Genomic DNA, 23590 nt, shown 5'->3' with positions numbered 1-23590 from the left:
CAAGGAGGAAACCCTGCCCAAGCTGTGCCACCCCCTGAGCTGATGGATCAGGACTCTTATCCTCCCCTCTGGATCATCCTGGTGCTATCACTACCACCACTAATGGAAGCACCTAGGAGTGCAGTACCTTGAACCTGTTAGTGTAGGGCTCTAGGTCCTCAGAGCTTCCTACATGTGGATGTCTGTAGTAGAAGGAACAGGGATCCAGGGAGACTGTATTAGTCCAGCATCCTTTATAGCCTCCTGTGAGTACTAGAGCAGTTGATCCCCCCATCTGCTGATAAGGGAATCGAATAGCATTCGCTCATGACCCTTGGTCCGAGCTATAGTTGGTCCCGAGGAGACACGCCGATCAGCCCAAGCGTCCTACCTCTTGACTCACGAATCATGCCACATTGCAGGACTTGTACTGGTGTTGCTTAGCACGCGTTACATAATGCATAGAAGGCCGGCATCCTCCTATCATATAGCTATAGGAATCAGACAAACCCTATTGAGGGCATCATATCCTGCGATCTTCTATAGCTCCGCTAGAGGCCAGAGCACCGCTGTACACAGACTGGTATGGAAAGTGCGATCCAGCACCATACACCTTGAGCTGGGAGTCCCATAAGCATGCGTTTCTGATACAACTCGCCAAGAATCTTGTAGGAAGCTGGCCTAAGTCAGTTACTGGAAGGTTTCCAATGAGCAGACGACTGCTGTGGTCTACCAGTCGCTCCTCCTTGTCTTAAAAGATATCTGGTAATGTCTAGTGTTGTGGGCTGGGTGGTCCCTGTCCATCTATAAGATTTGACTGGTGTACGTTGTAGACAACTGACGAGATTGATATCATCTTCCATCAGATGGGTCTGGGTGAGCAGGCAAACTATGTAGTTGACCGGTTATTCTAAAAAATCCTGCACTTATGAGGCCACAACTACAACTTGCATTCGATAGGTAAGGAGTTCTATTGGACTGGGATGCTCTCTGCAAGTTCCTCGGGACGTGTGGCTACCTTAGCGCAGTCTCCAAGAGGGTAGCCTTGTCTGACGGAGACGTGCAGGCACGAGCACAATATAGCGCCCTTCTCAGTCTACAGGGTCAAGCACACCCCAGACGACGGAGATAGATGGAGACCCAGAAGTGATCAATGCTAATCTGAGCTGTTCTGATCCCTCTTGGCTAAAAGATTAGTAGGATCGCAAAATGACAGGGACCCACTTCACACCCCCGCTCAAGGAGGTCATGCCTTAGTGGAAGTACGTGTCATGGTTACTGCTGACTACTCGTTAACAAGGTACTGCTGTGCTTGAAGACCTCCTGGAATAGCCTGTCTCGGTTTGCTGGTCATGAGCTGGGTCCTCGCGCTAGCTGATTGGATGAGAAACAGTAGTAGTATTACCCAGACGATGAGCTGAGAAGGCTGATGCTGACTATGTATCTCTCACGCTGAGCATACCCACTGTGCAGCGCAAGGGATTTGACGTCCTAGGTGGTCAGTCGAAGCTGCTAAGTGTTTGGTAGTAACGATATGCACGCGGGCTCCAGACAGCGGATTGTGAGTGAAGATGTTGGGGAGCACAAGACCTGCTGGATTACATAAGACGTACAAAGGACCCCCACGCAGTGAACTGATTGACCCTTTTTCTTGGTAGACAAGGCTCTGGCCTGTAGTGGCCGCCTGCATAACACATTCTTTTGTGGGACCGATGGAAGCACCTGTTGATCTGGAAAGACCATCAATAAATGGTTGCACGAGATAGACGGGCAGAGGACAAGAGCTGATCAGATCACCTTGGCTGATGAGCAATCCAAACTACGCAGTATGTGTAGCAACCTGTATCGAAGGTGGAGATACATCGTAGGACGTCATGTGGCCAAGAAGCGTCATTGGTGTCCGTCTGCCGTGGGAGGACGTAGGTGAGACACATGTGGACAGCAACCATGCCGACTGATACCAACCTGCGCAGTATACCTCTACAATCGATCCTCACCCGTATACGAAGGGAAGGTGAATGCCCTCGGTTCCAAACGAAGCAACTCTTAATAATATTACGTTGCTGTAAGTGCATAAAATCAAAAAGCAGCATCTAGCTTGTCTGCAGACCCTACGACCTCTCCAGGCATAGAGGTCAAAGAGGCAATACAGGTGTCCCTGCTGTAATTCAGGCTAATTGCTGGCCTCTCTAGCATCAGTTTTATCTCACTGGTCTGCTGGTGGCCTCTACCTTCTCTGTGTGAGCCGGCTCTCTGAGAATCGCTGTGCACGGATAGCTTCCTGTGCACCTAAGTAACACCCTTCTTCGTTGAGGTGTGTCACCAAGGGCTAAATATTATAAAGCGAATGCTACCAAAGACAAGCCTCCTCGTAGGTCCGTCTGCCACTAGCAGGGAGCATCCAAACGTGTGCACAGGTTCTTGACAAATGGACTGTGATCCAGGCCAGTCAGTACACTAGGCTTATGGCACTTGGTGCACGAGTTTCCGTTTTTAGCTTTAGATGCAGGCCCATGTCTCATCTTGAAAGACGGTGGATTGCTCTGCAGGACCTTTTTAAGTATACAGTTATCATTATAGCCAGTGGAGAAGCAGCCATAAAGACTCTATACTTAAACAAAAGCACCTCTGGTGCAACCAAGCGCTGTCTCCTATCGATAGCAAACACCTCAGACAGACGGTGGCTACTCTACCATTGGACATCGTGCAACGTGGATAACCATGGAAGCCGCTGTAATCTCTATTCAGTCTGCCGAGCAGACGCAGCCTCTGATCGCAGCAAGCACGATGGCTGACAGGGTGCCAATGTAAGCCAGCTGAACCGCCTGTCTCAGCGCAGCTGCATGCATTTGGAAGTTGGAGTGCACCTTTATGAAGACAACGCACCGTCTGTATATACCGTTGTCTCCTTCTGTGCTGCTTAAGATCTTAATGCCTCAGAAGTCAGGGCCAGCCAGAGTGTCCCCAGCCTGCTCACCTGGGAGACCAAGGTCGATACCGCGCATAATACATCATCTTAGGGAGACAGCGGCTGCCATCGTCGTTCCGGATTTTTTGGTATCAGACAATCAGCCCCGTGATTAGTCCACTTTTCATAGCCTCTATCTGCATATCGATCCTGGCTTCTGGCTGCTTAGGCAGCGGATGAGGAGGCAGTACAGAGCATCAGTCACTGGTCTGCCTTTTATCCGCACATGGCCCTGAATGGCGGGTCAGACAGTGCACAGCTTCCTCTTCTGCCCTGGATGTGATGCAACCTAGCTGAGGCATATGCCTTTCCAAGGAGTGATCGGATAGCACCTGGAGCTGCTCATGATGGGCATGCTCACCATCGCCCAGCTCTGTCCTCTCTCCAGCCATCAAGAGATACCTCCTGAGTACATACCTGCGGAGCACTGCATAGAGATAACAAGACGGCGCCACCACCCCTCGAGTCTCCTCGGCTTGTCCGGCAGCGTGCCTCTTAGAGTCCAGTGTGGGCCCGCCGGATGCATTTATGCGACTGTGGATACCTTACAGCGTCGCACTCATCTAATTCACTCTGTACCCTATTCTATCTGGGAGCAGCCCAGCCGTGCACAGGAGTCCCAGCCCCCACTCAGGATCTGGTCCAACGCTCACCTGGCTCGATGCCCTGCTGCACCTTGTTGGATGCCGCGCTGAAGCTATCGATCTGGCGATGCTCTGGGCGCACCACCCCACATCCACGCTGCTATAAAGCAGAGATCCTCAGGCTGCCCGTGGCCCGTTATAAGAGCTGTGATGCATAACCGCACACAGAGTGCCTGACTTAATATGCACCTGTCCACCGATGTGCCCTGACACTTGCTGGTGGAGATGCGTTGCTACAACCACGCAAGTGTTTACACCCCCTAGAGACTCTCACGCCATGCAACATAGAACTCTCCTGCCTGGCACGGGCTCCATGATACTAAGGCCCTAGAAGAGCGCCCTGGGCGCCTTCAGTCCTATTTGGAGAGGAGACGTGGTGCGGGAGGGCTAGCTGCTTTCCAGCGTGACTTAGAATAGTTGGAAGACCGCATGAAGACCTCTCACCACATGACCAGCGTGGTGTTCTGCCATCTGCCACTGATATAAGAGCCAACCCGCTGAGTCCACATCGAGGCAGAGCACCACCCAACAGTGTAGGCGAGACTTATAACCGTGCTCATACATGTACACGCTGCTCGACCGGTTGGTGCCCATGTCCCTACGCCCTGCTCCTTCGCTGTACAATTGCTCCAATCGAGGCTACCAAAGCGTGGGTCCAGTAGCCACTATGCCCGTTGTACCGACAACGACAGCATGCCGCTTGCTGTAGGCGCCATCTACATCCAGGCATGCTCTTCACCGTTGTGCTGCTTCTGGTGCACTATGCGGCTTGTATGATGATTCATGTCCCCGGTGACCACTGGGAGTGTTGTCCCCGTGCCATCTTGATATCGAGTCCGATAATTGCCTGACAGAGCTCCCGGCTTGTGTGACCCTATATGGTAGTCTTGATTAGCACACAAATGTGTAATAGTTATGCTGCAAGACCCAGTAACAGCCGCTGGCCACTCGCATTGAGGTGAGAGACCAGACAGAAGTAGGAGTAGAATGCCCAAGAGGAACCATATCATTAGATCTGCATCTGCAGAGAAGTTCACCTGTCACTACCACAGGGACAGGGCTCCATGTAAAGTATCAGTGAGCAATACCATAGGCAGTACCCCGACTGTGCAGCTGCGGTGGCCGATGATCTGGAATGCTGACACATCTGCTACCGTCATGGATGGACTGGCAGGCCAGATAAGGATGCTCTAGGCTGCGATGGAATCGCATGAGATTGTGTATGACTGGGGGTCACTTCCTTGTTATGCCTGCTATCGAAAGCCAGCTCATGAGATGGACAATCTTGGAGTGGTCAGTCCCCGTGTTCTCCCAGACATCAAGACTGTGAGGGCCTCCATGAGCTTTCATGTCCTCGTCCAGTCATGCTGGCTGTTCTCAGAAGCAGTCATAACTGTCGGGCCTGTTCGGATGCCACACCCCTGCAGGCCTCGGTGCTTTGAGCACAGCTTCCAGGCTGCATGCGTGCATTGGTGGACACCAGGTACGTCACTCGCTCCCTATTTTCTAAGCCTGTTATGACAGGGGTAGCCCTCACTAGCCTGACCCAGCCAAGCCTCCTGGCGTCCTACGCCGGGAGTTGCGGGGCCCAGACAGTTGTCTTATCTACACTATGGTTGCCATAATGACGGGTATATGATCACAGCCCTGATGGGATCATCTTCGCTGTCCTGGCGGACCTCCAACTCTTCAATGGGATAGATACGGGGCACCATCTCTCGACACCTCCAACGAAGGTAACAGACGCAGTGCTCTCGATACTAATGATGGATCCACAAGAGGGAGCAGATCCTCCGCATGCCTCTGCCAGGAAGTGGCGCTGACGTGGGCCAAACGTACTATCCCCGAGATGTCCTTGGGAGGTTGAGACCTCTGCTGATAGTAGTCAAGGAATGGGCCACCAGGTAACTCTATAAAGTTGCTTTAGGAGGATTCGGGTCCAGCTTCAGCCAGGAGTGTTTGTAAAGCAGCGCCCATACAGTGACGCTTTGGGAGTCCTCCGAGTGGCGCTATCCAAGGACCACTTCCCCGAGAGAACAGAAAATTAGGGGACCGACTCCCGAAGGGCGCTCTTGCACTCTTCTGGTCAGCAGAGGGGTGCCAGAAAGCAACAACCACCTCCGGATCCACATCTCTCCTATCATAGAGACACTGAGATGGTCAGAGCACGCCCCTCAAGAAGGACAGGAAGCAACATAGTGGCACAGCGCTGATACTCATGGGATATGGTCGACGAGCACCTGGCCTCTGCTGGATACGAGGTGTGTGCTGAGAGCAAGGTGTCTGGATTGGGACGGTTATGCCTCTCCAGAGAAGAGACAAAAGGTGCCGTCATAGACGAAACTGTGTCTGAAGGAGACACACAGGGTGGTGGCTGCTCTGCTGGCAAGAGAGGGCAATCCGAAGCATGCAAGATGGGTTATCTGGATCAGTGGGAATGAGTAGTGGAAGTAGCTTATGTGAGATAGCATTGTCTTCTCAGGATAGGCGTCGCAATGTCAGGGGTTCTCCAAGTAAACCTCTTCATAATGCCCGTCCCATCGGAGGCCACAGAGTAGCAGCTAAGGGCCAGCTCAGCGTGGAGAGCCGTTGACAGAGCGCACCATCCACAGCGGTGTGTGCAGCCCTTGCACCTCTTGAGCGGCCACTGTGCGGTCTGGGCGTCCCAGCGATTGACGACTCTCCAGTTGGCTGTTGCTCATCGGAGAGGCCACTGGGCAGAAGGATCGGAGAACTACTGCGGGCCAAGCTGGCATCTTTGTCTGCATCGCTTAGCGAGTCGAAAGTGTACATGTCGAGCGTTGGGTAGCAGAGCAACACTCGCCTCAGCCACGTACGCCATATGCACCTGCTCCTTGGTGCTCGCTATTCTCGCAGACACGTTCCCGCTCAGCTACTGGCATTCTGCAAGGGAAGGATGCAGGGAGCGCTACAATAGCGATCTGAATACTTAGCTCAGCGGGCGATGCTGCTTTATCTGGAACGGGACAGAATGTCTTGGTAAATGCCCTGAGTTGTAAAGTATATTAATATATCGATTTCATGTATCAAAAGTGAGACGTACACAGTTGCGTATAAGTTTGTGAAACGTCCAGATATTACTCACATTACGCTATTATGTACTTACCGAGAGTAGGCGACGGACTGAAGAGCTGTGAAGACATGCGTGAGCTTCTGACACAGTCCTATGTGGAAGACCAGACGAGCATTCACTTGCCAATCTCCGTCCTCAGTTCTTTCGTCTCATCAATGATTAGTTGAAGATCCAACAATGTTTCTGTGCAATCACCAAAAACGAGGTCGAGTTGTTCACGTATATCTGCTTCCCGCGTTTGCGCCAGAAAAAGCCTCTTTTTGAGAGCCTCAAGTCGAAGTAACGCCTTGGGTGAGAGAGATACAGGAGTGGACGCATGGGCGTCCTGGAGTGCTGTGAACAGCCGTTGATCACTTTCTGAAGCACTTACCTGAGCCAGAAGCCGGTCTATGTTTTCTGCTGCTTTCACAATGTGTGTACGGCGCTCCCCTAGCCGCTTCAGGAGAGCCTGCACCTCGGCTTTTTCTCCTTCTAAACTCATCATTTTACTTTAGCTAAAGATTCCTTCCAGAATAGTATGCTCAGTCACTGCTAGACTACAATCTCCGGGATGTAGGCCCAGTCAGAGCTCAAAATGACGCCAATAATTTATTTCCAGAAATGCCGGCTGCCGAAGCCTCACACTGGTTTGAGGCAGCCAGGCGAGGAGCTGTGTCTTTTCTACTAGAGCACTTGGAGGAGTATGCAGGGAGCTTCGACAGCAATGGCAAGACGGCTCTCATGTACCTGGCACTGCACCCTGTCCCTCCACCAGACGACCTGGTCGCCATTGAAGGATCTATTTTGGACAAGGACGGCCACAGCGCCCTCTGCTACGCGTGTCGCGCTCTTAATACAGATGGAATCAAAAGATTGTGGCGAGAAGAGGGGTGCACATTCGGCCTCACAGCTCTGATGCTAGCGGTGCTAAGCGGGAACGACCCTGACCGCATTACTATGCACAAAGACATCCGGCGGCAAGACAGCTGCGGAATGACTGCACTCATGTATGCTGTCGTACTAGGTAGAGAGCAGCATATAGATTTGTTATGGAAGGATGAGCGCGGATGCGCGGACCGCCAAGGACGCACCGCTCTCATGCTCGCTGTTCTGTGCCAAAATTCATATGCATTTTCCAAACTGCACGCCGACCCAATGGAGCACGGAAAGTTGTCCAATGCCAAATGGTCTGCGTTAGGATACGCAATCGTCAGTAATTCCCTCAGCTTTGTCCAGTCGCTTCTTCCCTATGAGTATGCTATTCTGGGAGCGGCGTACACGCTCTCCTCCTTGTCACAAAGAACAAACGACGCCGAGATCGCCAAGCTCGTCGCAGATGACGGGCTTCGGTTTCTTGTTGCGCGGAAGTACGGAGGCAGCACAGAGAAGATTGGTGTCTGCATCATTTGCTTAGACGAGTTCTGCATAGTTCGCTCCCATCCGTGCGGGCACCGGTGCACGTGCTACACCTGCTCGCAGGAGTTGCAGAAAAGAAGGCTCCACAACCAGTGTCCTCTCTGCCGCACAGAGGTTGAGCAGTGGAGGCTCGACTGGACCGTTCTCGCTGACCCGTGCTGAGTCCCGTTGCAAATAAAAAGCAATCAATTTAAATTGAATTTACTTGGCATCTTAATAGCAGGCACGATGTCTCTCGAGGTAGCACTCTTCAACAAGTGGCCACTCACGGACGTCAAGTGCCAGGACGAGTCCCTGGAGGCATATATTTCAATTGATAACCACAGCTTCGTTCCGCACAGCGCCGGCCGCTGGTCCGCAAAGCGCTTTCGCAAGGCCAAGTGCCCCGTGGTTGAGCGTCTGACTAACTCCCTCATGATGCACGGGCGCAACTCTGGGAAGAAGCTCATGGCCATGAAGACCGTGGGGGAGGCCTTTGAGCTCATCAACCTTTACACAGGCAAGAATCCCGTCCAGGTCTTGGTCGACGCAGTCGCGAATTCGGGCCCGCGTGAGGATTCCTGCCGCATTGGGAAGGGCGGCCAGGTCCGTCGCCAGTCTGTCGACGTCTCTCCCCTGCGTCGCGTCAATATCGGCATCTATAACATTGCGACTGGCGCCCGCAAGGCGGCATTCCGCAAGGTCCGGCCGTTTGCTGAGTGCCTCGCCGAAGAAATCATGAATGCAGCCGCAGGCGCCGACAAGTCGTATGCCATCAGCCAGCGCAACTCTGTCGAGCGTATAGCCGTTTCCAACCGCTAAACGCCCAGGAGTAAACCGCCCCTCTGAGAGATCGGTGTCAGTCCTCAAAAATCATATTTGGATGAGTTGCGGTTTCTCCTTGCTGAATGGCCGGGGGCGCATCGCACTGTCGGCAAATGGCCAGCTTTTCGCATACCGGCACCAAAACATCGTATATGTCCGCGAAGCAACGCGGGAGATGCCGATTCGGGCGGCCTTCCAAATACCGGCTTCCAAGGATGACATATGCATTGAGTTTTCCTTCTGTGGAAATTACATACTCTATTACGCGCTCCCCACCGATGTAGAGATCAATCTCTTCAGACTGGGGTCGGAGAGTAGCGTGTCTCCTCATTTGGGGAGAGTGGAGTCTGAGCGCGTCCTTCCCTACTCCTCGCTCTCAGACCGTCAACTCTGTATACGTGTCGATGAGCTTGGAATCAAGTACGCCACATTTTCTCCCAACTTAACTCTCTTCTGCGTCACAGCTAGCACGTCAGAAACGCTAGAGATTCGCTTTCTCTCTGCATGGGCAAAGCCTGATAGAGCCTCCAGTAAGTCTGTCCGCTTCTCGACCCATGGGTCCTCCTCGGCAGCCCGTGCATCCAGAGATTCCAATGGCAAATCTTCGGGGCAAAGCGAAGGGGTGCTCCTTCGGGCTATTCCGGGCGCCAAGAACCCGCCCATTTTCTCTGCAGAGCTGTCGTACGTCGTTTTTGTCAGCAGTAGCTACTGTCAAGACAAGCTGCACATCATCGGTACCACTGAGCAGGTACACTCTGTTGTTGACTTTCCAAGCGAGACCTTTGATACCATGCATTTGAGCGTTTTAGGGCAAAAGTCGTATCTGCTTGCAGATTTTTACAACGCGGTTCTTTATAAGGTGCAGCTTTTAACGAAGAATGAGGCCAGCATTGTCCGATACGAGGTACGCATTCCATATCAGTTTAATCCTGCAGTTACTAAGACTCTGAGCCTAGCTATCTCGGCAATAGCAGCCCAGGATGTGCACATCGCCGTAGTCTATGTTAACTCTCGGGCTGCCCTTTTATCTAAGAATCTACAGGAGCGCATGATCATCAGCGGGCTTCCAGATTTACTCGAGCATTGTGAGTCGATCTTTGTTGAGTGCAGGTGTAAGGAGCTAGCGTCCGATATCAAGGAAAAAAGTACCCTGGATGCTTTTAAAGACAAACAGAACTACTGCACATGCGATACGAGACAAGACCCGGTGCAATCAGACTCTTACCCAGGTGTTGTGCAGAACCGAGAGGCAACACAGGGAGAGACAGAGGACTATCTCATATATCAAGAAGTTGTTTCGATCACAGAAGATTCAGAGCCGCTGAACACACAGTACAGCGCTCAGATGAACAAGGAGGCCGTGCGGCGTGTTCATGAGATTCCAGAGAAGGATCACCCTGGAAAGCCTATGCACTACGACAGCGTTTGCCCTGCTTGTGGACTTCGGATACCTATCACCAAACAGCCAGGACTTCTTGAGAGCCACATTTACGACTTCCCGAGTGTTAATACCCACTCTTACCTAGTGAAAACCAACCTCAATAACCTCTCCATCCAGTATGCCTCTCGAAAGGTAGCTTTCCAGCTTCCTAAGCTACTAGGAATAGAGGCATATCTGAAGAGAAACACACGGAGTGGACACATGTCAAAGGCAAAGTTTTCCTCGTGCTGTCGCTTTCTAGCCTACGTCGGGGTAGAATATCCAACCACCTTAATTGTTGTAGATCCGCTGGAGATGAAACTCCTCACCGTTCTGGTCTTTTATGACGTAATTATCGACTTTGTTTTTGTCCAGAGCAATCTGTACATTTTGACGTCAGCGCTGGCGGAGGAGTATCAGGACTATAGCCTGCATAATGAGCTGGACGAGTTTTCCCTCTTGACCGCAGAGATGAGGTTTGAGGGCGATCTGCGGCCCGTCGTGGCCACTACCACAGGCAACAAGCATCTTCCAGGGTTAGCTGAGAACCGGCTGTTTAAGTGGTCTCCCAGAGGCCTTCCTTGCTATATTCCTCTACCGCAGAACGTTGCAGATGTAAAGTTGAAACGAATGTGTTTGGCCTACAACGACATCGTCCTTATCAACACTGACAACGGAATTGCCGCATTCGGCGGATCAGGTTAGTGGCCCTGTGTGAGTAAACCATTGGGCATCTGAGTAACATTTACAACCTGATGTGCTAGTAGAAAGGCTAGTGGATCCTCAGGTGTGCACGGAGGTCGGTGATGTACTCTTCTCTGCCACACTCTGTACAGAATTGCTCAACTGCACTGATGCTGTCATCATACCCTTTCAGCTCGTGCTTCATAAGGAAGTACGCGCACTCCTTGTGGTTGTACTTAATGGCCAGCATCAGCGCGGTCGTTCCATTGCGGGAGTGAATGCAGCCTTCAAGAGGAACGAGCTTGTGGACGCACTGTAGATGCCCATTGGCCGCAGCTGCCATCAGGGCGGTCGCCCCGTCTGACTGGCGGCGATGCCCAGCCTCGGCAGACATAAGTATCTCCATCATTTCCAGATGTCCAAAGGAGGCAGCATACATCAACGCTGTGTATCCAAAGCTATCGGATGCTCCGGCCTCGTACTGTATAAGTATCCTGACGATATCTGTGAAGTTGCGCTGAGCAGCGTAAATAAGAGCTGTACGCCCTGTCTTGGATCTTTTGAGGAATTGTTCAACGGCCCGTTCCCTAACTAGTTGTATTCTTCCCAGCTTTGCTGCCACCATCAAGTCGGTCAGATCTTGTCTCGAGTACTGATTTATAATGGGGTCCGTAATCAGCTGTCTGGGAACAACATCTCCAGCTATGGTGTAGTTAACCGTCTCAGGGTCGTACCCAACAATTGGACCATACAGAGCATGCGTCTGCGGCTTATCAGGTAGATGCTCAACGTAATTGTAATTGTGATCGGGAGGGACACCAAGAGTGGCTCCAAAGGTCATGGACGGAGAGCGGTCTACCAAAGTGCGGGAGTCAAAGATACTGCAGAAGTTCGGATCCTTTTCGTGCAGAAGTGCGTTCGGCCCTCTCACAGAGTAGTGGCCACTGGGTGTATTCGAGCGATTACGGCTAGACCCTCGCAATCCCACTCCAGTGCCTCCCATGCTCATCGAGATAACTCCCGTCGAAAACGAGGTTGGAACAGTACCGGTACCGCGACGCAGATTCCGGCTAGACGTGCGCCCCAAGGTGCGCGAATTGGAACGAGACGACGTCCTCGAAGCAGAGCGAGAACCAGTTGGCGACCCAGGGCGCGTTTCTGCCTCAGCTAAGGTCTTTTTAAACTGCAGGTACTCAAATGCATTTTCAGTGGCTGGCTTGGCGTACTTAGTATTACGAGCAGAGGATGTCATCGCAGAGCTAGGTGATCGAGAGGTGGACGACGGACGGAGGTTCCCCACGGAATAGGTGGGGGTCAGCTTCAAGTTATCGTTGTGAGGAGCAGCCTTCTCCGAAAAGCTCCCATACGATGAAACCATGCCAGAAAGGGGTCGTGCCGTAGAAGCATTCGTCGCTGACGTGTACATATGGCGCGACGAAGCTGTGAGGCTGCGCGGCACATCATGTATAGACTGCTCGAGGCCGGTCCTTCCAGTGCTGGCCATGCTAGGCTGCAGTGAGTTTGACAAACAACTGCTGGCATTAGTGGTAGACTTTCCACTGATGGACATTGCACAATTGTATGAGTTTAACCAATTATAGAGCTTCCTGGCCATGTCGGGGTATCCGCTATTATTTGCTGTCAAGGCTGCGGACTTGACGTCGTCAGGGCCATAGATGTTGGGATCGCTCAGCAGACAAAAAGCTGCGTTGGCCCTCCCGTTAGCAGCAGCATACTCAAGAGCATTCTGGTTGTACAGATTAAGCTCGGCAGCACTATAAGGTAGAAGGATTGAGATCAGCGAACTGTCTTCCATCTGAACGGCCAAGTGAATCGGCGCCATCCCGTCGGCAGTCTTGAAACGCGACTCGTACCTAGCCAGAATGCGGACAGCATCATTATTGCGCATGCGTATTGCTTGCACAAGTGCGGTCATTCCCTCTGGGTTTGAGATCCCGTACTCGTGGGGAGCCAGGATTTCCATCATGTACTGGTCATTCCTCTGTAACGCGATCATCAGGGCGGTGTTTCCGTCCTCGTCGACAGATCTATGATACTCTTTGACATTCTCGATGACTTTGTCGTAATTGCGAGTCTTCACAGCCCCAAACCAACCATACTCAGAAAGCATTTTTTAAGCGGATGCCCCTTTAAAAGTCTAGCGTATTCCGCGAAGAAGATGCACGCACGCTCAATTCGATACGGTGGGGCAGGGGACCTACCTGCTCGACTGCGCAAGACGCTGGGGAAGTTTGTTCTTTTCACTGGGGCTTGCGCACTGCTCAACAAGGCTCCAGGCCAGACCCCGGCGCCTTTTTCGTACTATGAGTATCCTGCTAATAGCCTAGATATAGCTGCGCTGGGGAGGCAGTACGCAGAGAACCCGGGAGCCGTAATAATCAACAAGAATCCTGCGGGAGGATCTAACTGTGTTACAATCACGTCCCTCGGGAAGATGATTTTGGGTGCATCCTCCCTATCTGCCACAGCAATCTCTCTCAGTTACATGCGCAACAAGCACCAGCGAGCACCTAAGGACGAACGTGGGGTAATCATCTACGGAGATTTACAAGTGGGCCACGCTCCTGGGTTAGCCTCTCCTAGTTGCCTGCGCGGTCTCAGAGTCCCGATAGTTCCCGCCGTCGATATTTTCACGCGTCTTATTCGGAACACGGTACTAATCTCGACGGAGAAGCTTCCCACGCGGGAGAATGTTCTATCTCCTTCATCGAGGATCGTTGTAAATGGCGTTGATACGCATTTCAACAGCCTCGGCTATTTGTGGAAGGAGTCCTTCAAGCAACTGCAGAGCAGCATGGGGAGCGCATTCCCAGAAGTGGTGACTAACTATCCCGTGCGTGTTTATGATTGCATAGTGTCCCCTGAGGACGCATGTAACTGGATACTGGCTCTTCTTTCTTCCTGTGGACCAGAGAGCATTATCAACGGGTCTGCAGAACCCTCGCTAAAATTTACACCGGCACCTGAGACTTCTCAACAGTTGCGTGCGCCCACTCTCGCTGTTCTCTTTAGAATGGCCGCCAAGATGCCCCACAAACTTCTTACATCACCACACACAGGACGATGCTTTCAGGACAGCCTTCTGTTCATAGTTGTCCACGATACCAGCTATGAAGCGTTCCTCTATGAATATTAGTTTCAAAAATTCACAAACCTTCTGTATGTTTAGCAACTATGTACTTAGCAGAGGAAACGCGTCTGCTTACGGTCGCTCCACGGCCGGGTGTACATTCGGAAGCAGGCTGGGTACGCCAAACCCCCGCTATCTCAACGGCCTCATAGATGAATATTATCGCCCCATGCCTCGATACAGTCGACGAGCAAGCGGCTCGCGGTCCCGATCCCACAGTCCCTCCAGTGTGCGAGTGCAAAGCAATGGCAAAAAGACCAGCAGGCCCTCCAGCAACCGCTCCAGGGGTTCCCGAGCAAGCAGCACTACCAAAGATGCTGGCCGAGAACCCTCCATCGCTTATCCTCCGTGGTACAACGACGAAGACATACGGAGATTCGAGCTTGTGCGGCGGATCAGAGAAGAAACAAGCCGTGTTCCTAAAAATAGTGATAAGTACGACCTCGTTAGTGGCCTCAGCAGACCTACAAGCGCTAGTAGCAGAAGCAGTAGCAGGGCTAGTAGTCGCAGGGGTTCGTTCACAGAGCACAACCACAACATGTGGGAACCTGCCAGAACCCAGAAGGCGACCAGGCGAGATGCCCAGAAGACTATTCAACGGCTTGTCCGGGCGCAATCTCGAGACAAGAAGGTTGTCTTCGACACACCCGTAGTAGCTCAGCAGCCCATCCACCCGGTCGTTGCGACAGACAGCCGGCACCATATCGACACATCTTCCGACTCATGCGAAATCGCCGATGCGCGCCCGCGGCTATCAACGCTTCAATTTTACGGCAAGTTCCTGGGGTCCCAGGCTCTACTAAAGAGACGTGCCCGGAGGTTGCAATCTCTTTTGGATGAGACACCCGTGTTCTATGCACCCAATGGTGATACAGTCGTTTTGCAAGATGCAGAGACCTCGGACTCATCTTCTACAGACACAGAACACTTGGCACGCAATGCCATTTCGGGACTCATGAACCTGATCTCCGAAGACGGGGGTTCCTTGTCAAAGCCCGTTCGTACAAGGTCTAATAGAAGATACGCAAACGAGCATAGGCAGGATATCTCTATGGACGAGTGCATAGACCTGTCAAAGCCAGGCGGAGTTTTGCTTACTGATCGGAACTCACTCGAGTCGCGGTACCGCTTGTACAATCAGCAGCGCGTTCTGCGGCCCATGCTAGACCAGTCTACTGGATATCCATCTAAGTATGCGAGGGAATAACTCGACCCTATCTCCCACCCTGCCCCGGAGCTCCTTGATACAGTCACGGCACTGAGGGTCCTAAGCACTTGATTTACTTAGCCGCCTAATTATATCATCTCTAACGCCTTGATGGGGTCTGTCTTGGGTAGACTGTTGAATTTGTCGTAGTCGGGCTGCTTCGAGAGCTCCTGATGCTTAAACGTGTAATATCTCAGGGTGTTGTTCTTCTGGTCCGTTCCGGTGATGACGAGCTGTGTATCGCTTGCAGACACCAGCTGCACGTCCTTTAGTAAAGTTGACTCTCCGTCTTTCGGCGTGACCTTAACCTCCTTGTCATCAGTAAGCTCCACCGTCACGCTGCTCATTATCGGGTTCCTGCTCTCCTGCGCGGTCTCAACAACAAGCACGACCATTGGTATTTCTAGAATAAAATCTGAATTTGGTGTTTGGCGTTTTAAAGGTGTCCATAAGAAAGTGTTATCACACCCTCCGCGAACATAAGCTTTGCCGGAACGAGTTTTCGCGGGATCTGACATGCCCGTGTGAACATGCGCTTGATGCCCCGTGGATCCCGAAGCTGGGCTTGATATTACTCTTGCCTGAGAAAGCCGCTTCCTGTTTACCGTTTAAAAGCAGATAGTCCTCTATGCAATTAAAATAGCTTTTTATGGCCGCTGCGTACAAGGAGGCCCTTGCGGCTGTAAAAGAGCTGATGCAGAGCTCCAATAAGCCTCAGAACGTTCAGACTGCCATCAACAATACAGGGAGCAGATATGGAAAAGCAACGGTGCAAAAGGCTCTGGACGAGCTCGTGGCCCAGAACCTGTGCATCTACACCGAAATAGGCAAAACAGGGAAACTCTACTTGTGGAACCAGAATCTGCTTGAGGTTCTTTCGGACGCGCAGCTCATGGAAATAAATGCCCAGATAAACGACCTTAGAGCTCAGGTTGGAAAGCTTGGGCAGCAGAGTGAAACACTCAGGATCACCCAGAAGAACCTCGAGGCGGCCCCTGTCACCGATCTCCTCAGACAGGAGGTTCAGGAGCTGCGCCAGCAGGTCTCTGCCAACGACGAAAAGCTGCGCCTCATACACGAGAGCAATGCGATTGTTAGTGACGCAGACATGCTGACTCTGCAGAAGGATTACAAGGATGCAATGACTGCGTGGGCCTCTCGCCGTGCGACGTGCCGAGAGTTTATCGACGCTCTTTCGGAAGGCGCAGGGCTGAAGCCGTCAGCTTTCATAGAGCAGCTTGGTCTTGAGGAAGGACTGCCAGCCGCTACCTACGCAGAAATGAAGAAATCCTTGCCTCCCATCGCTGTCTCGAAGGCCGAGATCAAGGCAGCCCTCAAAAAGTAGCCTTCTACTAATTCACTTAGAAGAGCCGACAACGTCCTCGACATCGCGCCCAAGGACACTAGATGTGCGCCCTCGGCCCTTCGTCTTCTCTATCGCGGCCCACTCGTCCATCACAACGAAAGACCCAAGGTATGCTGCCATGTCAACAAGCTTAGCGCTATAGCCGCACTCATTGTCATACCAGCTCACCAGCTTAAAGAACCTGCTGTGAAGCTCTATGCCGCTCTTGCTGTCGAAGTTTGATATCGTGGTGGTGGTCAGAAAGTCACTACTGACACAGAAGTCGTCTCTGTACGCCATGATGCCGCAGAGCTCGTCTGGAGTTTCACAGGCCCGCTTGACGGCCGCGCATATCTCTGCATAAGACGTGTCCTTCTCCGTCTCGACAACGAGGTCCACGACAGACACGTCCTGGACAGGAACCCGCCAGCTCGTCCCCGTGATGCGGCCTGCAAGCTCTGGAATAACAAGCGTCAAGGCTGACGCTGCTCCGGTGGAGGCCGGGATGATGTTACTCAAGCACGCTCGGCCACTCCTCCAGTCGCGCTTCTTCATGACGGAGTCCGTGACGGGCTGAGTCGCAGTCACCGCGTGGATGGTGGACATCAGCGCCTGCTTGATTCCGAAGTTTTCATGGATAACCTTTGCTAGAGGAGCAAGACAGTTTGTTGTGCACGAGGCGTTAGAGATGACGGAGTACTTTGTGTGGTTCCCTGCGTTGATCTTTTTGTGATTGACCCCGTAGACGAAGGTGGGGCAGGTCTTCTCCTTAGACGGCGCGGAGATCACGACCTTCTTCACGGTCGTATTCGGTCGAGACATATGCTGCATGCACGACTCTACAGTAAGGTACGCCCCCGTGCACTCCAAGACCACATCCACTTTGGCCACTTCCCAGGGTATCTCCGAGGCCACGCCGGCAGTGAACAAGTACACGGGCTTGTCATTGAACCATATAAGGTTGTGGTCCGCGCTGTTGTTTCCAGAGCAATTACAATCTGTCTCTCCGCACGGGCACGAGAGGGAGCACGTGAAGCCATGGGGAGGGCCGTGAACAGAATCGTGGGTAAACAGGTAGTGGAAGTAGGCACGCTCCATGTTCCTGTTGTTGATGGCGGCAATCTCCACGTTGGGGCAAGTAAGGGCGTAGCGAAGGGCGAACCGGCCAATCCTACCGAAGCCGGAGATCCCTATGCGGACCTTGCGATGATAGAAGTCCAGCTTCGGGGCCGACATCTAATTAGAGTGTTTATTTCCCCAACCTGTTTTAGTGTAATAAGTTTTCTTGAAAGTCCTTGACCTGTAAACTGCAGACAAGCTATTCTCCAAGAGAAACGCTGGAGCGCTGCTACGTGCTAGCCAGGCGTTGCCTGTGCACATGAGATGGTTGTGTTCGCAGTTTATAAATAGAAAACGATGATTCAGGTGGAGTCCGTGGAGGAGATCTACGCGACCTTCTTGAAGACCTCGAAAGTCGACAGTAAAAATCTTTCGTGGTTCGTTAAGTACCTAAAAACGTATAAGTTCATCTATCGCAGATATGTCAAGAGCCTTCGAAGCCTCATGCTGAAGATGCATCGAGCCCCGATGCTCACGGAGACAACAGCGGCATCGGAAAACAACATCTACAAGTCCATCCTCGGCACTGTGAACGCTGCCGAAGAGCACACAAGAATTGTTGAAACAGACTTTTCGCTAATTCAGGATGCGGTTGGAGCATATTTGAAGAGGCTCGCCCAGCTAAAGAAGACGTACAGAATGATACTGAGCCTTCAAAGGCAGAAGAAAAACGACAACAATTCCGGGAAGAGGGCCCTTGATCAGGATGAAATCGACAAGCATAAGGACGCCTGGAAGCGCGACGTGTACGAGTCTTTCAAGGTCCGAACGAAGATCTATACGAAGATCAAAACCATAAAGCTGGACTTCGATTTCAGCAAGGGTACCGCTCCAGATTCTAAGGCGGAAAAACAACCACCTGATCACTCTGTCGCTGAGGACCAAGCAATCCCAGGTAAGGGTCCTAATTGTGACAGCAGCTTGATCTTTCCTGAGGCTGCTGCAGACCCGTCCGGCGCCCTACCCAGCTTCTGCACTGCGGCATACTTTGAGCCGAGCTATTCAATGGCAACGAAGCGTTCGCCTTAGGGCGTCCTCAGCCACCTGGGGTATTCCTGGGTTACACCCGTTAGCGAGTGACCCTTTAGCATTGATTGAAGGGCCCAGACTCGCTAAGCTTCTTCAAGATCACTATCGGATGGTGTCGACGTTATTCCGAAGAACTTGAGACTGCTTTGTGGAACGAGCCGTACTGTATGGTGGCCTCTAAAAGCAACTTATGCCGCAAAAGTGCTACTACGTTGGAGTAAATAGTTTTGCTCTCTCTTTTCTCGAACGCACGCGCTCCAGTTGTCTCCTTTTTATGGTTCTTGGAGCCGATTGTGTGCCTAGTTCTTTCATCGAGGCACCAGAGAGGTTCCATTATGTGTTTTTGAGAAAGTTAGATGAGCGTGCCTCAGCACGTTGCACTGGCGGTGGGTCGGTTTATAGTGTTGGCAGTGGCCATTGAACAACGAATCGTGATTCTGTGGGCTACCTGGGACGGAAGTACGACAAGATATCAGCTTGTAGACTTGGGGTCGCGAACTGAAGGATCCCTTATCATCCACGGATACAGCAACTATCTGTGTGTGCTGTGCACTTTAAAACATCGGGCTGTTGATGGGAAAGACGGCAAGTTGCTCCAACGCGCTCATCAAGATTTTCCTTCCATGCAAGAACAAGAAGACCCTGCTGTTCCCCAGATAGTAGAGGAAAACATGGGAGCCATTATTATCGACCTGGTTCTTCTCATCTGTGGAAATAACTGGGAAGATGTTTGCTTTGAGTCTCGGCTCAAGTGCGTCGACAAGCTTATGAGCATCCAGTCCGTGGCCTCCTGTGCCGAGCAACTGTTTCTTTTGACAATGCAATCCATCATCCAGTGTAATACAGTTTCAGTGGGAGGCAAGCGACGTCTTGTTGTGCAGAGCATCCATCCGCACTTCTTACATGATACCCTTGCCACCCGAAGATCAGAGTTAGGAAGTCCAAATGGCCTACACATGACCGTACATATGGAGGAATTAGGGGACGTGCTTGTGGCAGTCTATGGCTCTTTTCTATATATCCAGCGACTAAGCGAGGGCAACATCACCCTTTACTATGACAGCACCAAAGATGCCAAGTGGCGGGAGGCCTTCATTAAATACAAGCGACTTTCCATCTTGAAGGTTGAAAGGTTTCGCAGTCATGAGTTAGAAGATCAAAAGTCTAAAGGGCCTATCTACTACTATCTTATCGTTGGGAGCCCCGGTGTGTTGCTGTACATGACATGGAGTGCAATGGGAGTATCCTTTGTTACTCTGCTTGAGGCCTATCTTACTACACGCGCAGAGTACACTGGTTGTGTGCGGTGTGCAGAGAATCTGCTTCTATTGAATCATAGACAGCAAAAGGTCTTCTGTGCCAAGAGGGTGACCCTGAAGAACGAGCCTCTGCACAATGTCCCTGCGTTTGTTGAGGCTCCGTTGACATTGCCCGGAATCCTCACTTCAGAAAGTGTTATATTTCGTCTAGATTTGATCGACTTTAATCCTCACAACCTTCCTCTTTCTGTTTTGATTAGCTACAATGGCGATGGCATCACGTGTCATTGCGTTGATCCCGCCATCAATGCAGAACCTCAGCAGCTACACTCTTTTCTTCCCATGTACAAAAGTTTTCTTTTACATAGTAACAAGGATCACGGGCCAGTGTATGAACTGAGAGCCAGCCCGCATCTAGAACGAAATGCAGATCAGCTTGTGGCGATATCTTTTTCAAGGTACCATCTCTTCAGAAGGTTGGAGTTCTATTGGGATGCTGGCCCTGACAGGCCGTTCTGTAGTATTTTCCCTGCTGTTGTTAATTACTACAACAAGGGCAAGCATCTGGTAGAGAAAAGGCTGCGCTTGCCGGTTCTACCATTTGATGTAACTGAAGCCGCCCAAAAGAGTCGTGATTCTGTCGGAGACCTTTATGCAAATCTGAGAGCTAGACTCTCGACAAGTACTTACGTCTATGGCGACTATCTGGTGACCGTTCACACCTCTAATGAAGCACACGAGTTTGCCAGTTGTTTGTTGCGGCGGTGGCTTTACTCTCATCCATCGTCTGAGTTTGGCCCACTGTTTGCAGCAGCCTACTATCTCCTGATAACGAATCTCAGAACATGCGATCAGTATTGGCTTCCCCTACCGTTTCATCTTCCTTGTTCGAAATTTGAAATAGCATCTACGCACATCACGGAGAGTGATTATGCCGGCAAGCGCGTGCCCGAGCTCAGTATGATTCTATGCTCACTCATGATGCATTCTGAAACCATCCTGCTCTGCCGCTGTACCTTCAAAGAGGGGCGTACATCAATGGTGTCTAGCAGTCTCAATAGCCTTCTGCTATCGGTGACAGACTTAACGGACGTGGTCGTCAGGCGTGTCCCAGGTCTGCAGCTTCGGATGGTTCACGCTGGTTCAAATAGTAGCTATGCGCTTATTACTCCAGATTGTTGTGTCATAGAACTGTATCATGACCTGGCAGATGGAGGGGCGTCGTACGAAGAAATAAAGCCGCTACAGCATAGAGTACACAAGGTGATCTACAAGCAGCTTTGTGCAGCGCTAGTCTGTCAATTGTGTGGGGACTATGAGCGGACCTTGACGCCCGCAGGGCAAAGTCCTTGTGTGGAGCAAGACATCGGCAAGTCCAAGGGGAGCACTCAGCCATACCTAACAATAGGGGGAAACCCCAATCCGCGGATATCAATTTTGAACGGAATGCATGGGCGGCGCTTCTATTGCATCGTATTCATTGGAGAAAGAAAGATGTTTGGGCTTTCTATACCATCCCTGTCGGTCGACAAATCTCTTGCTGCAAAGCGCTTTCCAGAGGAAGAACTCAAGTGGTACCAGCTTGTGAGCAGACTAGACGACGAGGCTCCTTTGGCTCTTGGGTTAATGCTTCTCAGCCACGGCTCCAAAAAGGTAGCCAGAATTTACAAGTTCCCAATACTGGCCTGTCTTCAAAGAGACGTTCTATCTCTCGACAGAGATATTTCTATTTATGATTATCTGGATGCAATTACAGTTCCTCTAGCTCAAGGAGAGGCGTATATAGGCCTTGTGAACCTCTCTACTGCTAACACAATGAGCGACTGGATCCTGGTCTGCATCTTGGACAAACACATCTGTGTGTACAGCGTGCCCTTAGGAACCATTTTGACCTTGGAGCGAGTGAACGGGCAGGTAAGCCCAATACGAGGGGTGCAGGGCTTTGCGTGGCTGGACGGGGCTGCAATCTACATTCATGGCCAACATTCGTCTCAGCTGGTTACCTTGATGCAAACCCATAAGGCGATTGATGGGACGTGAAATCACAAAGATAAGTATATCGAATACCACATCAAGCACAGTTCTTTGCTTCACGTGGCACGTGGAGGCGGCAATTGAAAAAGTACGCTGCCTGTTTTTTGACAAGCGCGCTTGAAGAGCAGTTCCCATGGAGGCGCTTGCATTTCTTCGAGGGCCTGCCGGCTACATTGCCTTGCACAAGCCGATAATCGTGGTTGGTCGTTCCGCTGACTGCGACATATCCTTGGATTCCAAGTCCATCTCCGGTCATCATGCTAAGATCCTTCTGGAGGGGCCTAGGAATAGCGCTGTGATAGACTTGAATTCTCGGAACGGCACATACATAAATGACATCAAGATAAAGAACGACTCTGTCCCTGTTTACCCTGGTGATACTCTTCGTTTCGGGACTGATCTTCCGCCCTTTCGACTAGAATTTTCTGTGGATAAGGCTATCGAGCCGCTGCCCACGCCCAAGGCATCCGAAGACATGCCTTGTGCTCACCGAGCGTCATTGGAGCGCTCGTCAGCCTTAGATACACTCATGAACATAGAAAAAACCAATCAAGGGGCCAACACATGGTTTTCGCATGAGAGTCTTGCAGCAGAAGATTGCCCCATACTTAATATAGCACAACAAGAGTACAAGGCGGCGGTTGGCGCAGCCCGCAGTGTGGACCAGCAGGACGAAGACCTATCTGAGCTGACGATTCCATCTCAGTGTGCTGTCCTAGAGCATTCACACTCACAGCAGATGCGTTCTTCTGAGCTATCTACGTTTCTACAGAAAGTGGACGATGGGTTAAGTGTATTATTGCCCACTCGTGAGGCAGCTTCTAAACTGGTTACGGATCTCCTTGCTGAAACACGCACTGTCCACTGTCCAGAGACTGGACTTCTAGAATCTATCTTTAAGCGTTTAGATTCCTTACTGGAGGCAGCAATTGACACAGCGCATACATCTTCTAAGACTCAGCAGACTCATACTGAGACGGAGACCCCAAGCAGCGAACTAGATGCTCCACTTCCGCCAACCCTTCCGTCTGTCCCTGTGTCAGAAGATCTTACAGAGTTGGTTTCTTCGCTGCAAGGCTCCCTTCTTGAAAGAGATAAGTACGAGCTTCAACTTCTAGCTAGACTTACCAACTACAAAACGGCAGTCTCGTTGCTCCAGGACGATTTGTTCAATTATCTGAAGCAGCAATCATCCGCTCCCGATAACATAGACAGAGCGCTATCTGCGTCCTTTGTTGAGTTAAAGTTGAACGAGCATCTGCTTTCGGAAGAGATCCGGAGGCTGCGAGCTACTGAAGAAGATCATCTTAGCCTAACAGAGACAATCGATTTACTGAACCAACGAATCTACAATCTGCTTTCTGAAAATGCCGCATTGAAGAAAGCTTTGGCTGAGAAATAGATTCACGTGATGCTGAACCGTTATAGAGGAAAGTGCGGCTGATTATTGATTTACAA

General features: G+C 51.4%; 13 protein-coding genes across 13 annotated transcripts; 9 read left to right on the top strand and 4 right to left on the bottom strand.

The window, feature by feature from the left end:
• Window positions 1-6800: 6800 nt before the first annotated feature.
• GL50803_002352 (uncharacterized protein) lies at window positions 6801-7169 on the bottom strand (the record flags this gene model as incomplete). The annotated part of the gene is made up of 1 exon (XM_001703970.1): window positions 6801-7169. The coding sequence occupies one exon, from the start codon at window positions 7167-7169 to the stop codon at window positions 6801-6803; it is 369 nt and encodes a 122-aa protein (XP_001704022.1).
• A 116-nt stretch (window positions 7170-7285) lies between these two features.
• Window positions 7286-8242, top strand: GL50803_002351 (Ankyrin repeat protein 2; the record flags this gene model as incomplete). Its single annotated transcript, XM_001703971.1, has 1 exon — window positions 7286-8242. The coding sequence occupies one exon, from the start codon at window positions 7286-7288 to the stop codon at window positions 8240-8242; it is 957 nt and encodes a 318-aa protein (XP_001704023.1).
• A 66-nt stretch (window positions 8243-8308) lies between these two features.
• Window positions 8309-8881, top strand: GL50803_0012981 (Ribosomal protein S5; the record flags this gene model as incomplete). The annotated part of the gene is made up of 1 exon (XM_001703972.1): window positions 8309-8881. One exon carries the CDS (start codon window positions 8309-8311, stop codon window positions 8879-8881), a length of 573 nt encoding a protein of 190 aa, XP_001704024.1.
• A 61-nt stretch (window positions 8882-8942) lies between these two features.
• GL50803_0033866 (uncharacterized protein) lies at window positions 8943-11009 on the top strand (the record flags this gene model as incomplete). Its single annotated transcript, XM_001703973.1, has 1 exon — window positions 8943-11009. The coding sequence occupies one exon, from the start codon at window positions 8943-8945 to the stop codon at window positions 11007-11009; it is 2067 nt and encodes a 688-aa protein (XP_001704025.1).
• A 67-nt stretch (window positions 11010-11076) lies between these two features.
• On the bottom strand, window positions 11077-13119 carry GL50803_0017046 (Ankyrin repeat protein 1; the record flags this gene model as incomplete). Its single annotated transcript, XM_001703976.1, has 1 exon — window positions 11077-13119. The coding sequence occupies one exon, from the start codon at window positions 13117-13119 to the stop codon at window positions 11077-11079; it is 2043 nt and encodes a 680-aa protein (XP_001704028.1).
• Window positions 13120-13167: 48 nt separating this feature from the next.
• Window positions 13168-14145, top strand: GL50803_0017045 (uncharacterized protein; the record flags this gene model as incomplete). Its single annotated transcript, XM_038045897.1, has 1 exon — window positions 13168-14145. The coding sequence occupies one exon, from the start codon at window positions 13168-13170 to the stop codon at window positions 14143-14145; it is 978 nt and encodes a 325-aa protein (XP_037901583.1).
• Window positions 14146-14170: 25 nt separating this feature from the next.
• GL50803_0012828 (uncharacterized protein) lies at window positions 14171-15346 on the top strand (the record flags this gene model as incomplete). Its single annotated transcript, XM_001703978.2, has 1 exon — window positions 14171-15346. The coding sequence occupies one exon, from the start codon at window positions 14171-14173 to the stop codon at window positions 15344-15346; it is 1176 nt and encodes a 391-aa protein (XP_001704030.2).
• An 89-nt stretch (window positions 15347-15435) lies between these two features.
• On the bottom strand, window positions 15436-15741 carry GL50803_001875 (uncharacterized protein; the record flags this gene model as incomplete). The annotated part of the gene is made up of 1 exon (XM_001703980.2): window positions 15436-15741. The coding sequence occupies one exon, from the start codon at window positions 15739-15741 to the stop codon at window positions 15436-15438; it is 306 nt and encodes a 101-aa protein (XP_001704032.2).
• A 254-nt stretch (window positions 15742-15995) lies between these two features.
• Window positions 15996-16691, top strand: GL50803_0017044 (Tat binding protein 1(TBP-1)-interacting protein; the record flags this gene model as incomplete). The annotated part of the gene is made up of 1 exon (XM_001703981.1): window positions 15996-16691. One exon carries the CDS (start codon window positions 15996-15998, stop codon window positions 16689-16691), a length of 696 nt encoding a protein of 231 aa, XP_001704033.1.
• Window positions 16692-16703: 12 nt separating this feature from the next.
• Window positions 16704-17927, bottom strand: GL50803_0017043 (Glyceraldehyde 3-phosphate dehydrogenase; the record flags this gene model as incomplete). The annotated part of the gene is made up of 1 exon (XM_001703983.1): window positions 16704-17927. The coding sequence occupies one exon, from the start codon at window positions 17925-17927 to the stop codon at window positions 16704-16706; it is 1224 nt and encodes a 407-aa protein (XP_001704035.1).
• A 180-nt stretch (window positions 17928-18107) lies between these two features.
• Window positions 18108-18839, top strand: GL50803_002201 (uncharacterized protein; the record flags this gene model as incomplete). The annotated part of the gene is made up of 1 exon (XM_001703985.1): window positions 18108-18839. The coding sequence occupies one exon, from the start codon at window positions 18108-18110 to the stop codon at window positions 18837-18839; it is 732 nt and encodes a 243-aa protein (XP_001704037.1).
• Window positions 18840-19195: 356 nt separating this feature from the next.
• Window positions 19196-22138, top strand: GL50803_0017042 (uncharacterized protein; the record flags this gene model as incomplete). Its single annotated transcript, XM_038045896.1, has 1 exon — window positions 19196-22138. The coding sequence occupies one exon, from the start codon at window positions 19196-19198 to the stop codon at window positions 22136-22138; it is 2943 nt and encodes a 980-aa protein (XP_037901582.1).
• Window positions 22139-22265: 127 nt separating this feature from the next.
• GL50803_0014347 (FHA domain-containing protein) lies at window positions 22266-23534 on the top strand (the record flags this gene model as incomplete). The annotated part of the gene is made up of 1 exon (XM_001703987.1): window positions 22266-23534. One exon carries the CDS (start codon window positions 22266-22268, stop codon window positions 23532-23534), a length of 1269 nt encoding a protein of 422 aa, XP_001704039.1.
• Between the last annotated feature and the right edge of the window lie 56 nt (window positions 23535-23590).

The sequence above is a fragment of the Giardia intestinalis genome, chromosome 1, assembly GCF_000002435.2.
Source record: "Giardia intestinalis strain WB C6 chromosome 1, whole genome shotgun sequence".
In the NCBI taxonomy this organism is placed as follows: Eukaryota; Fornicata; order Diplomonadida; family Hexamitidae; genus Giardia; species Giardia duodenalis.
This window is presented reverse-complemented; position numbering and strand designations above follow the sequence as displayed.